Here is a 13,454-nt window from a genome sequence, read left to right on the forward strand (position 1 = left end):
TTTTTTGATTATTTGATCAGTTTCATTTGATATAGAAAAAAGAACACATTGTAATCACTTTTGATATTTTTTCAACAGTTTTTAGATTCTTAGAGAACACATCCAAAGGGTCTTCTCCTCCAGAGTGCTCAAATCCTCCAAAGTTTCTTTTGATGCAGTGCTGGAGCATCAGCCATGTTGGTTTCTTTCTGTTTCTCTTAGCAAAGCTGTACACCATCTTAATAAGACTGTAAAGAAACAGTTTCTTAGAAGTATGCATCTCATTGAACAGTGAAAGCCTTTCTCACAGAGTACAGTTTGTTTTTCAATGAACTTCCCTAACTAGAAAGGGAATGCTTCTAGCAATTGATTTTACAAAGCAAACTTTTCCTGTAATCTTGAATTAGTTTATTGCATTTTGTTGATTTTCTATGCCATGCAAATGTTTACTTCTCAAAGAAATGTATAAGGAACTTGAATAATTAATTCTAAATATCACATATTCCATCTCCAAAAAATAATATGAAATATGATCAAGATTTTACCTGTAGAAATCTCTTAATCCATAGAACTCCCTACGTGTGATGACCATTTTGAAAACTGCAAGGTAGGAGTCGGCCAGTGGTTTAATCAGTGGCTTAATCATCTTCTTTATGTGACCGTCTCCAGAGCAGATACCCCTGCAATGTCCAATCACATTAAAATTGTTTGCTGATGAATTACTTCACAGAAATTGAGTGTCTCAATGGTCAGAATTAAAGCAAGAGATAAAAACTTTTGACGTTTAAAACATTGTAACATCATGATAATAATCTTTGGCAATGCATGAAATGTCTGTATCTACTATATCTATGCATATGTAAAAAAAATATTATATTTTTCGTTTATTTCAGAAAGGTATATTACTCTGCACTTTCGATCAATTCATCCAAGTCGGGCACTTCTCTCTGCACCAGAATTCCTCGGTTCATTTTGGCTGGATCCAAAGCCCAGTTAGAAATCCCAATAAATGCAACCTATACACCAAAATAAATACAAGGAAATAATCACACAAACAAAGTTCATAGTGATATATAATTATATTAGATATAATTATGTTAGCTCCGTTTATAATGTAGCAATTAACAGTGCTTACAAATACACGTAGACCATACCTTTTTGTGCTCTTCTGGTGTTTCATCTCCTTGGCAACCATCTTCTAACAGCGGATGTAACGTCTAAGCAAATAAAGAATTGATCAATGAATAGATCATAAGATATCCAAGTAAAATAAATAACAAAATAACATATTACATGTACTAAATAAATACAAACTTAGTTTTTATCACATTTTAAACCCCTCTATTTTAAGAAGATTTGTAGGTTACCATGACCTTGTTTAAATTATATTGGGTACATCTGGAGAGATGTCAAGGTCATGATATCTCACATCTTATCAACAAATTGCATATCTGATATTCACGTACTACATAACTACTAGTATATCTCAAAAGGAACAACAAATCAAACTGATCTCATTTTTTTATGAATGACCTTGAATAAAGTAGAATTGTTTATCAATTATGTGCTTTGCATTTATAGACCCAATTTAAAAATAAGCTGTTCAGACAAAAGGTTCCTGCTTGTTTCTGACCTTGAGGGGCATTCTGGGAGAATCCTCGGCCAGTCCCACTTCATCCAGCACCACCACAGACACGAATCTGTTGAGGTCCTTGTCCTTCTGGTACATGGCACACTGGCGGAAAGTTCCCACAATTCCCTCTGGTACCGACAGGGGACTGCACTGAAAGGACACCATTTGTACCTACAAGGGAACACAAAAAATTACATGTATAACAGAATCAACAATGCCTTATAGACTTATATCATGCACTCATTCTGCACAACTTCCTGGTTATTGCAAAACTGGTGCCATATGACTTTATTTGATGCTAAATGATATAAAGCACTGCCAATTTACAACAATGTACTACAAGTCTTCACCTGTTTATAATTCCTGTAGACCTCTGTATGAGCGGCATTTCCCTGCATGGCATCAGCCACAATGGTCTTGGCCAGGGACTTGGAACTTCCGGGTTTTCCCACCAGGAAGAGGGGGATCCTGAGTTCTATACAGACCACCATCATGAAAACGTTCTCTCTCAGGGCCTGGTTCTTAGCTATGTTTGCTCCCAAGTTGTCGATCTCCAAGAAAATATTCTGGCATCTGCAAAAGAACATCAAATTTATTGGTACTGTAAAATCACTAGATTATCTTTACGAAGCAATTTTTCATCAGGATATCATCAAATATATAAGTGTAAACCAACTTGAAATGTGATTGATAGATGGTCCTGATTTAACACTCATTGCTTATAATATGTGCACTGAAAAATGGACAGAAAAGAAGTAAAATGTAATGAAGGAAATGTGATGGTAAAAACCTTGTTATGATATCTGCCATCTGATCAGGACCTTTGGGAAGCACACAAGGGGGTCGGAATTCTCTTACAATTTTCTCCCGGAACTCCTCCCTGTTTTTCAAACAAGCCTGATAGCAGACACCCAGAGCAAGGACAAGGGATTTAGTCACATCATTCACTTGCTGTAAACAACAAGGTCAACATAGAGATATACTGTGTAATAAATGTAGTTTTGCAAAAGCTCAATTATGAATTGTTAGAATTTAACCACTTACCCATAATATTAAAGACAAGTCAATATTGCAAATAATCATAAAACACACGTACCAGGTAATACTATGGCTATTAACAAGATCATATATTAAGGTAAAGATATAGTAAATAAGTTAAGACTACATTTTTGGTGCTGATCAGATAACACCACCCTAGCTCTCATTGAGTCGAAGTTTGTCACTCACCTGGTGAATCTGAGCTTCCATTTCCATCTCTTCTTCCTCCTCTTCATCAGACTCCGTCTCATCCTTCTTTTCCATTAAGTTAAACAGAGTGGTGTCTCCTTGAGTCTGTCTGTAGAACCAGCTCATCACCTCCAGAACTCGCTCCACATCTCTCAGACTCACAAAACTACACTCATCCTGTAAACAAAACCAGGTGCTCAAAACTAGCTCAAAACTATAACATCGTATTTAATGATGCTGTAAAATAAATATTGAATTTCAAGATGCAGTTTAGATAGCTATCATAGTACTCCGATTCTTCCTTTTTCTGTTTCAGTTAATTTGTCCTTACCTCTTGATTTCTCATGAATTCTTGAGCAGACGTTAGAATATGGCTAACAGATGTGTCTAAATTAGCCTCATTGGGTAGCTTTCCTCCTCTTATCTGAAATCAGAAACAGCACGACCATCATTCAATGAAAAACATAAACTAATGATCAGAACCAGCTGAACAGCAGACAGTCTAAACCAAAACTTAGTCTTTTAATATCTAACATACCATAAGTTTTTTATTGGACATAGAGTATGAAAGCAAGAAAACTAATGAAGATCCTATAAATGCAATCCAAACAATTCATTTCTGAGGAAGGGTGTAGGATTCAAACAAATCATAAAGCTGCAAAGTTCTTGAAAAGAATGGTATCAACTACCTTAAAATAGTGTTATTAACTAAAGGGTAATACAATAAGCAACACCCTTACATATCTGAGGACCATCTGTTTGATGTACATCTCCTCCACTTTGGTGTCCAGCTGACCAAAGTCCCAGACCAGGGGTAGCATGCTCTGGGGGAGAGGCTGCACTCTGTACACCAGTCTCCTCATGGGGACCCGGCCTGTCACACAGATAGAAACAGTTAATTTACTTATCACTGAGAGTAAACAATATGAAAGTACTTAACTATGTTTACTTGTTTGTTTGATAACACTTACCCATTCTGTCTGTTGTTTTTTCTGCATCCACATGGTAACCCAATCCTGCCTGTTCCAAACGCTTGATTAAGTCTTCTGAGTGTCTGTAATTAGAACACAGTTTTTTGTCTTTATAATTGCATTTAAAATTAATGTAAATTTTGATCATGTATTTAATACTTTTACATATTAGATACCATGCAAAAAAATAAGATAGACAGAAAGATTATTAAGAAAGAGGTTATGTTGAAGAGATATTTTGCAAGTTAGAGCATAAAAAGTAAAAGATCTACTAAAACTTGTATCAAAGCTAATTCATAACAAAGATTTGTAAACATACTTTCTGTAAGGGTTACAGGCGGCCACGATTTTGAGGGACTGACACAGTTTCAATGGTTCCCCCTCCATAGCGTGGTCACACATGATTTCCTTAATCAGACCGATGGCCTCCGTGGTGTTGGCCTCATCAAAGAACAACACTGTGTACAGTTTCTGTCCATAATTAGCCGTGTTCTCCTGGGCTATCCTCTCCGCTTCCTCCACTTTTCTGATGATGTCACTTCTACGAGTGCCTCCATGGACCTATATTCAAAAGATACGTTACATGCAAGAGTTCTTGATAGGATAAAAGAAATGGCTGTTTTTCTTTTTAACTAACAAATTAAATTATTTTCTACATGGAAGAATGTAAAAGAGTATCACAATTATGATTCATTAATGTTTCAATAAAAAAACAACACCAAAATTTTTAAATATCTTAAATGTTTTAAATTACAGTGCTATCCAATGATTTAAAATCAAAGGCCTGAACCGCCACAAAGGCGTCGAGCTGACATTTTCCTTTATATAGAATGATATCGATATCAATAATTTGAATTTCTCCAGTTCTCTACTAAATATAATAGTCGTATATCAAATAATACTAGAATAAAAAAGTAAATGAATTAGGTTTTGTGCTGCTTTAAAAACAAAAATCATTTTATTTCCTTATAAAATAGGTAGTGATGCGTTTATAATACAATAACTAATCATGGTTACAAAAATCGAAGAAATTTCAAAGTTAAAAAAAAAAAATTTTCTTTCTGCTTCAAACAGTCTGAGAACATTTTTCACAGGTTCATAATTTGAATACATTAACAGTGTGTCCCTAATTATAATAATAAAACATACTTTTATTTATATCAATTCCCATTTGAAACAAGATTACCTATAGTATGATTGTTTACAAACAAATCCACAACACGTGCTATCTAAAATGCTCAACCAAACCAACTGTATTATCGTGTTTTCTTATTGTAACAAAATCACTAGATACGTTTATCGCTTACATTTATTTTGGAGAACGTGCCCGATAAAAAATAAATTTACATATCAAATTTTATTTCTATTGGGCACGGTCTCCAAATAAATGTAAGCGATAAACTCAATTAATATTTAGTACTAAATGTTTACACCTTATTGTATTCATCCGCCATTTCTTGATTAAGCAAATTTATACTTATGCAATGAGTTGTCAATATCCAGGGAGGCAAAGTTGGTTTTTTGTGCACAATTCAGTTGAATAAATGGAATAAAAATCTTGTAATATGTTTAATACTTAAAGGAACGTATTTCTTATGCGTATTTAAAAGGCGGTGCAGAGCATGAATTTTTGGACGAATGCCAATCCAGACGATCGCTAAAAGGCTGCCAAGCATTAGCTCGACGCCTTAAAAAAATGTTTTTCAGCAAACGTTGGAGCTGAATTAAAATTAAATAAACAGAACTGCAAATGTTTTAACACAACAGACAGTATATAGAGTTCTGAATCAAATACATGTGTCTACCTTCATCAGAACCATGTTCTGTACTTCCACACCAATAGGACACTGTAGCTGACACATAAACTTAACAAGCCGGGTCTTTCCACACCCTGTCTCTCCCATGATGATCACCGGGATGTCACATCTAAAACAGGGTAAAAACTTAATATACAAGTACAGAGTAGATTTTCAGGGTAGTGAAAATAAGAATTTTTGTTAAATTTTTACGTGTTTTTCTTCGACTTGTCATCAGAAACCTCTTTTATTTAAAAAAAGAATTACATTTTTCCAAATTATAAGCATACTAGAAAAAAAATATTCAAAAAATGTAAACTGTATTCTTTAAACTATACAGCAAGATGTTCGGGTACCTAAAGCGCATGTAGATAGCCAGAATTTTCTTCACATTATCTGTTGTAAGTTCATAGGTCGGGTCAGGGTCATAAGGAACATCTACCCCCATCACACTGCACAGCTTGCTCAACTTTTCTTCTCTGAAACAAAACAGAAGCCATTTATCACCAGCTCTATATAAATGTAACTATGTATATGCATATTACAACAGAAATAATTATGAACTGATGCTGGCAAGATCAAAACTATTTTAGACCCCATAGTTATGTGTAACCTTGGTAGACTGTCAAAGTTTTCATTGATGGGGACTCTGTTCCTCTTGAGCGCGTCCTGTAAATTTCTCTGCATGATCCCTGCTTCCAGCACAGCCCCAGTCTGGGCATCCACAAGGTTACCGGTCTGTCGCTCAATGTTGAAGCCAAGGAATGTCATGGTAATGCGGTCCATGTTGAAGAATAGGTAGGGATGGGGGCTGTAAAAAAATTTCTACATGCTGGTCAAAAGTTGAGACATTTTTTAAAAATAGATTGCATACCCGCTAGTCTAGGAATCTTTGCTGAAAATATCAGCTTTCAATAATGCATGTACCAACTGAAAAGCTCATTGATCTCTGAATAAATTTTTTGATACCTGCTTTCCCAAGTCCTCCTGAGCTGAAACTGTCGTAGATCTGCCTCATCTTTCTCCTCCTCTTCATCCGCAGAGTCTATCCTCTTCAACATCTGTATTGGTGACTCCTCACTCATATTCAGGGATCGAGTGGCAAAGTCCTACAAAATCAAAAGTTGTTGATAAACACAATTCCAAACAAAGTTCTGTGATTGAGGTGCATTTGTTTTATCCAAATATTAGCCAATTTAATTTGAAAATGTTGCAACCTTCCTAAAACTTTCTTCATTTTCCACACTTTATAATTACTTAAAATGTTTAATCTAAACTTTAAGATTTTTTTTCAATGATTTTTTACAGGAAAAATTATGATATCATTAAATATTTGTTTAAAATGACCTACTGTTAAAACCATGAATTTCACATTAAATGATAATTACTTCTTGTTAATTTAAAGAAAGAATATTTTACTTCTAAACATTTTAAACCATAAAAGTCAATTTAAACATAAGACTTAGTCAAATCTTATCACAAAACAATTAAGGTTGAATACTCGAGACATCTGGATGAGGAATCTCAGAACAAACTGAGAAAATCCTGGAAGATCTTCTGCAGCTGCGTGGGAGAGATAATCCGAACTCTCAAAGTCCACCAGCTGAGTGTTTAAGAACCAGACAAAATGACGCAGTTCTGCCCAGGATGGGTCAGGAATTCCACAATGCCTGAAAATTAAAAGAAAATGGGTCAGGAACTCCTCAGTGTCTGAAAGGAAAACTTTTATCATATTATCAATCGATTTAAGACTTTTCCACCATTTCACCTTGTATATAGTTTTGCCCAGTTACCCCTTTTAGATAGATGACATTCATAAGCCTATAAAGACTCTTCATTAATACAATTCAAATCCTAATGACCATTTCAAAAGTGTCTGTAGATATTCATGATTATTTTAATATCAGTATTTGTAGATGGTTATGCATTACTAGTAAGAGCAGTGTCTGTAGATGTGTAAAATTGAGCAGTTTGTGTAGACAAATTTTAAAATCACTTGAGCAATGTTTTTGAACATGTACATGCATAATAACTTGAGCAGTGTCTGTAGACATGTATAAATACTTGTCAATGAACAGTTTGTCTAAACATTTATAGTCTGTGTATATGTCTATTATTACTTGAGTAGTGTCTGAAGACATTTTATTGATTGGAACATTGGAAATGTCAATCAACATTCACTATCAAATTATTACTTATAAATGTTTTAAGTCGTAATTACATATCTGTTGACATATAGATTACTTGAGCAATGTCTGTTGACATTTAAAATTACTTATCTGTTCAGGATCTGTAGACAAAAATGATTACTTAATAAGCAGTGTATGTGTTTTGTATGATTACTTAAGCTTTGTCTGTAGACATATAATTACTTAATCAGTGTTTGAAGACACGTATATTTACTTTAGCCTGTCTGGATATATTTATGATTACTTGTCAATGAGCAATGTCTGTAAATACATGTAGGTATAACTCCTTCAGCAGTGTCTATAGACATTTATAATTATCTGAGCAGTGTCTGTAGACAGGTATAATTCCTTCAGCAGTGTCTATAGACATTGATAATTATCTGAGCAGGGTCTGTAGACAGGTATAATTCCTTCAGCAGTGTCTATAGACATTTATAATTATCTGAGCAGGGTCTGTAGACAGGTATAATTCCTTCAGCAGAGTCTATAGACATTTATAATTATTTGAGCAGTGTCTGTAGACAGGTATAATTCCTTCAGCAGTGTCTATAGACATTTATAATTATCTGAGCAGGGTCTGTAGACAGGTATAATTCCTTCAGCAGAGTCTATACACATTTATAATTATCTGAGCAGTGTCTGTAGACAGGTATAATTCCTTCAGCAGTGTCTATAGACATTTATAATTATCTGAGCAGGGTCTGTAGACAGGTATAATTCCTTCAGCAGAGTCTATACACATTTATAATTATCTGAGCAGTGTCTGTAGACAGGTATAATTCCTTCAGCAGTGTCTATAGACATTTATAATTATCTGAGCAGGGTCTGTAGACAGGTATAATTCCTTCAGCAGAGTCTATACACATTTATAATTATCTGAGCAGTGTCTGTAGACAGGTATAATTCCTTCAGCAGTGTCTATAGACATTTATAATTATCTGAGCAGTGTCTGTAGACAGGTATAATTCCTTCAGCAGTGTCTATAGACATTTATAATTATCTGAGCAGTGTCTGTAGACAGGTATAACTACATGAACAGTGTCTGTAGACATTTACGATTACTTGAGTAGGGTCTAAAGACATTTATAATTACTTAAGCAGAGTCTTAAGACAGATAATAACTACTTGTCTAGTGTCTGACATTGATAATTACATGTAGTTGAGCAGTGTCTGTATATAATCATGATTACTTCAACAGTGTCTGAATGTATTTATGATTTTTTGACTAGGTTCGGAATATAATTATCATAACTTGAGCAGTGTCTGTAGACATTTATGATTACTTGACTACAGTCTGTATGTATTTATCATTAATTGACTAGTGTTTGTAGACATTAATAATTACTTGAGCAGTGTCTGTATGTATTTATGATTACTTTAATAGTGTCTGTATGTATTTTATCATTACTTGACTAGTGTCTGTAGACATTAATAATTACTTGAACAGTGTCTGTATGTATTTATCATTACTTGAACAGTGTCTGTATGTATTTATGATTATCTGACTTTAGAGTCTGTAGCATTTATCATTACTTGAACAGTGTTTGTATGTATTTATGATTATCTGACTTTAGAGTCTGTAGCATTTATCATTACTTGAGCAGTGTCTGTAGACAGGTGGTGGGGTTTCCCTCTGTCCTCCCCATGTTTACGTCCCCCAGGCCACGGTTCATGTCCATTCTGTACAGGTATTGGAACGGCCTCTGGAACATGGAGCTCCTAAACTCCGCAACATCAAACAACAGGTCACTCTCACCAATGTCTGCCACAGAGAAACAAGCTGTGTTTATTACCAGTCAAAATAGAGGTTCATACATATTTACCATATGGTTTACTATGATGACTACCTTACAATAATCTATTCCAAGGTATCTATGCAGCACATTTGGACAATTGTTAACATATGAAGTTTTAAATTGCAAAATACCACTTGTTTTTCTGTTCCAAGTGTCATTGAAGTTAACCATTAAGATACAAATTTCAAACTTGGTGAATATTTTTTCTTTTAATTCTGATCAAGAATGTGGGACCCTTGATGGAAGTCTAAGGTTTATTGGCAAGAACGCATATCAGATACGAAGTTTAATGAGCTTCGGTAATTTGTATGATTTCTTTGTGACTTGCCAGAAACAACATCTGTCTGCGACCTTGACCCTTGATAAATGATATTAACATTCAGAGGAATACGAATATGAACATTCTGAATGTAATAGTTTTCATTTTAGTTTTTATAGTGAGCATATAAGCTTTTTCACATTCTTTTCAAGGAAACCTATACCTGGAGCGTTCCCCTGGTATTTTTTGACACTTTCTAATGGAGAGCGACAGGTCACGTCTGGTAGAAGGTCCAGGCATCTGTGCATGCACTTTATATAGCCTCTCTATAAGTTTGAAATTTGAAAATAAAATAGCAAAACTGTATAATCCTTGGTGCTTTTAACTATGCTTAGGTTAAGATTCATTTTTTGTTGTCTTCATTTGCATGTATATAACTATCAAATCATAATGGATTGACTGAAGTATCTGCCTCCATGCTTTTTATCTACAGTGTTCAGATTTAATTCACTTAATTTTCATTCACCACAGTCAATTTAATAAATATTGAAATATCCATATTTTCATTAAAATTGATAAGCTTATAGTTCTAAGGTATTCATTTCATTTTGTACATAATTTAACACAGTCTACTCTGTGCAGATATGTTGTATTTTTCTTTGGGCTGACAATTTGTTTCAATATAAGCTAATCATATTCACAATAAGCAAATTAACCATGAAAGAACTACAATTTAGTATAGCAAACATGGAATAATTTAATTTGTACAAATTATACATAAAATATACATACTTTCAACTACCACCTACATGTATATGTCCAAAATGGAAACCCATTGCAAATTCATGGGAAATACAATTTTTCCTGAATTTTGAAATGATGCCATGAAGATTTTTTCCCCAAATTTTGTGCTCCTTTAACAAGATGTAATTGTGTTTGACACACTCATTATCTATTCTGCTTTGGTCATGTGTTTGTATAGTAAAGAGTTTGAAAAAACATAACAGACCAAGATTCAAATCTAGGCCTGCTTACGGGTAACCTTAAGTCTAAGCTAACCTTAAGAGCTATCAAACCTAATTTAATTTGAATTTCACACACAGTTAAAACAAACACTCTCTCTCAGACCTGATCCTGGAAGTCCCTGGCCAGGAGGGGCATGGTCTCCACTATGTAGAGGTCATAGGGCAGCTTTCTCCACACATGACCGGTGCTGTTGGTGAGACAGCCCAGAATCAGTAACTGGAACAGCAGGTAATCCACACCCTCCTGGACCTATACAGCATGTATAGAACAAAAATCTTAATCACAAGTACTGTGGTTTCATCAATATTCGTTGAATACCAATTTTCGTGGATTTTGTTAAGTTGATCCACGAAATTAAATGTTCATGGAAGTTTAATTTCAACTAACATTTTGTATTGATAGGATCATTGGCCACGAAATTACGTATCCTTGAAACTGTGGTTTTCAGACAATCCACGAAAATTGATACCCACGAAAATTAATGAAACCACAGTATTAAGCAAAATAAAGTAAGGACCTGCAAGGCCCCAATCATCACTGAGTAGACAAGCAAATGTATTTTTTGTTTGATCTCATTATGATAAAATAATATTATACCAGTATCAGCTCTCTATATAATGTCAGAAAACAAGTACCAGGTATGAAAATGCATTAGGAATCAAAGAGTACAACGGCTGTCTTTAACCTATATCATATGCTATCTATTTAAAATATGTCAAGTTTTTAAAGTGAAAACCAATTTAAGTTAGGTGTTCAAACCATAGGCTAGTATTTCTTTTGCAGAAGAGAAGTTCTTTCTCTAGACCCTTTATTTAGGGTTAGAATATGAGTTCATCTTCAAAATCAGGATGGGGTCATGAGCAATATATGTACAAGAATGTTCCTTGTTGTTTTTTTTAACAAAAAAACCTTACCTCATGAGACAAATCAATGTGGAACAATCTGGGTTCTACTTTCCCTGGATGCAGTGTGTTTTGTAGAAGGACTGTCATAATGCTGTCAATGTTGATCTCCCTCTCATGGAGTGGAATGGACACCACTGCTTTATTAGTTCTGACAACACCAGAATGGAGACTATGGAGTTTTTCAGCCAACCTTTTCTTGTGAAGGGTTTTACCAACTCCAGCTCGCCAGGACTTTACCACTCGAACTGTGCAACTAGAGTGTACAAAGTTTTGTACTATAATCTTGTTTATGATGCTGAAACTGTCAAACGACTTTCAGAATCTTATCATTTAATTCATGATAAAATTTGGTAACAGAAACTATAGAAAGAAAGAAATCAAACTAAAGATATCTCCATGTATAAGCTGTTTAACTTTTTTTCACTTAAATATCTAACTTAAGTTTAAAAAAAAAACATCAGTTCAAAGCTTTAAACCACACACTGATCAAACTATTGTAAGTTATACACTTTATCACTACAGTACCAGTAACTGTTAATAGGACTCACTTCTCGTTGTCGGCCTCAGCTGATGGCTTTACACGAGGTTTCTTGAGGTTAAAGGTCAGCTTTTCTTTGATGTATTCCGCCGTCTTTTCATGAGAGAGAAGTGGTAGGGGTGGGCGTCTGTATTTGTCAAGGGCTGCCACGATTCTAGAGTGGTTCTCCCTCTCTGTGCTACAAACCACCACTAGCTTGTAGGGGATATCTACAGAATTAATCAAGAGAATACCGGTATAAGTGGTAAATTTGACTAAAATGTACATTATTACAAATAATTTGAACCATTCTGAAAATTGTTTAAAACCCTGTTGAATTTTCCTAAGGCTTGTTTATTTTTATATGGCATGAAGGTTATCTAGCTAACCTTTCTCTGTTGCCCTCTGCATGTGGTAGTCTAGTCTCCTCTCGCCCCTGTCACTGACATCATAGTCCAGCAAATCTCCACTGACAAGACAGTGGATTCTGTCAGTGGTGTCAAACACCGCCCTCCTCCAGAATATCTCCACCTACAGTGACAAAGCAGCAGCTTACCACATTGTGCATGGATATTAAAGTCAAACACCCAATGGCATTTTTAAAATAATTATACAGTTATGAGCATTGTGTTTTATTTTTTTCACACAAAATAAAATCTTTGCTTGTATCTTTCTTTGAAGTTTGTCTAAGTCATAGCATAGGTATTTGGTTGAAAAATGTCTTTCCATTTCATATATCTAGTGACTGAGTAAGAAATTACTAAATATCATAATATTAACAAATATTTGCTAAACCTCATCCAGGGTGGTATGTGGAGTACACATGAGGATCTCATCCGACTGAGGAAGCGGCTGATCCGGATCATGGCTGTATATTGTGAGTACAGTGTTCAGAATCTCATCTGTAAAACCAAATTATTCAATAAGACAAGTACAGTATAAAAGTAAAATTTAAAGAATTCTCATGAGTAAAGTAAAATGTGTAATATAATGGTGAATAGATATCAAAATATTTTTATTTATACCTTGAGGACAGAGCAGTAGATTTGGAGTACCTCTCTCAAACCCAGGTATTAATGGTCTGTTCACTGTAAATGTTTCTGAAGAAAAAAAAATAAACATACCAAACTGAATGATCTCTTGCATTTTTAAGAGA

General features: G+C 34.5%; 1 protein-coding gene across 1 annotated transcript in view; it reads right to left on the reverse strand.

Annotated features, from left to right (window-relative positions):
- LOC128182966 (E3 ubiquitin-protein ligase rnf213-alpha-like) overlaps positions 1 to 13,454 on the reverse strand; it is an 80,155-nt gene that overhangs the window by 31,399 nt on the left and 35,302 nt on the right. Inside the window, exons 27-51 of the mRNA XM_052851746.1 lie at positions 13,324 to 13,398; positions 13,094 to 13,200; positions 12,688 to 12,829; positions 12,330 to 12,528; positions 11,791 to 12,034; positions 10,979 to 11,125; positions 10,074 to 10,176; positions 9,392 to 9,557; positions 7,108 to 7,276; positions 6,576 to 6,715; positions 6,220 to 6,417; positions 5,963 to 6,085; positions 5,616 to 5,736; positions 4,130 to 4,371; positions 3,811 to 3,893; positions 3,580 to 3,713; positions 3,171 to 3,263; positions 2,840 to 3,016; positions 2,403 to 2,563; positions 1,963 to 2,185; positions 1,613 to 1,783; positions 1,134 to 1,196; positions 886 to 995; positions 525 to 659; positions 59 to 227 (exon numbers count right to left, since the gene is read on the reverse strand). Of these exons, the coding sequence (XP_052707706.1) occupies positions 59 to 227; positions 525 to 659; positions 886 to 995; positions 1,134 to 1,196; positions 1,613 to 1,783; positions 1,963 to 2,185; positions 2,403 to 2,563; positions 2,840 to 3,016; positions 3,171 to 3,263; positions 3,580 to 3,713; positions 3,811 to 3,893; positions 4,130 to 4,371; positions 5,616 to 5,736; positions 5,963 to 6,085; positions 6,220 to 6,417; positions 6,576 to 6,715; positions 7,108 to 7,276; positions 9,392 to 9,557; positions 10,074 to 10,176; positions 10,979 to 11,125; positions 11,791 to 12,034; positions 12,330 to 12,528; positions 12,688 to 12,829; positions 13,094 to 13,200; positions 13,324 to 13,398 (3,695 nt within the window). The remainder of the gene's footprint in view (positions 1 to 58; positions 228 to 524; positions 660 to 885; positions 996 to 1,133; positions 1,197 to 1,612; positions 1,784 to 1,962; positions 2,186 to 2,402; positions 2,564 to 2,839; positions 3,017 to 3,170; positions 3,264 to 3,579; positions 3,714 to 3,810; positions 3,894 to 4,129; positions 4,372 to 5,615; positions 5,737 to 5,962; positions 6,086 to 6,219; positions 6,418 to 6,575; positions 6,716 to 7,107; positions 7,277 to 9,391; positions 9,558 to 10,073; positions 10,177 to 10,978; positions 11,126 to 11,790; positions 12,035 to 12,329; positions 12,529 to 12,687; positions 12,830 to 13,093; positions 13,201 to 13,323; positions 13,399 to 13,454) is intronic.

The sequence above is a fragment of the Crassostrea angulata genome, chromosome 5 (genome assembly GCF_025612915.1).
Source record: "Crassostrea angulata isolate pt1a10 chromosome 5, ASM2561291v2, whole genome shotgun sequence".
NCBI lineage: Eukaryota > Metazoa > Mollusca > Bivalvia > Ostreida > Ostreidae > Magallana > Magallana angulata.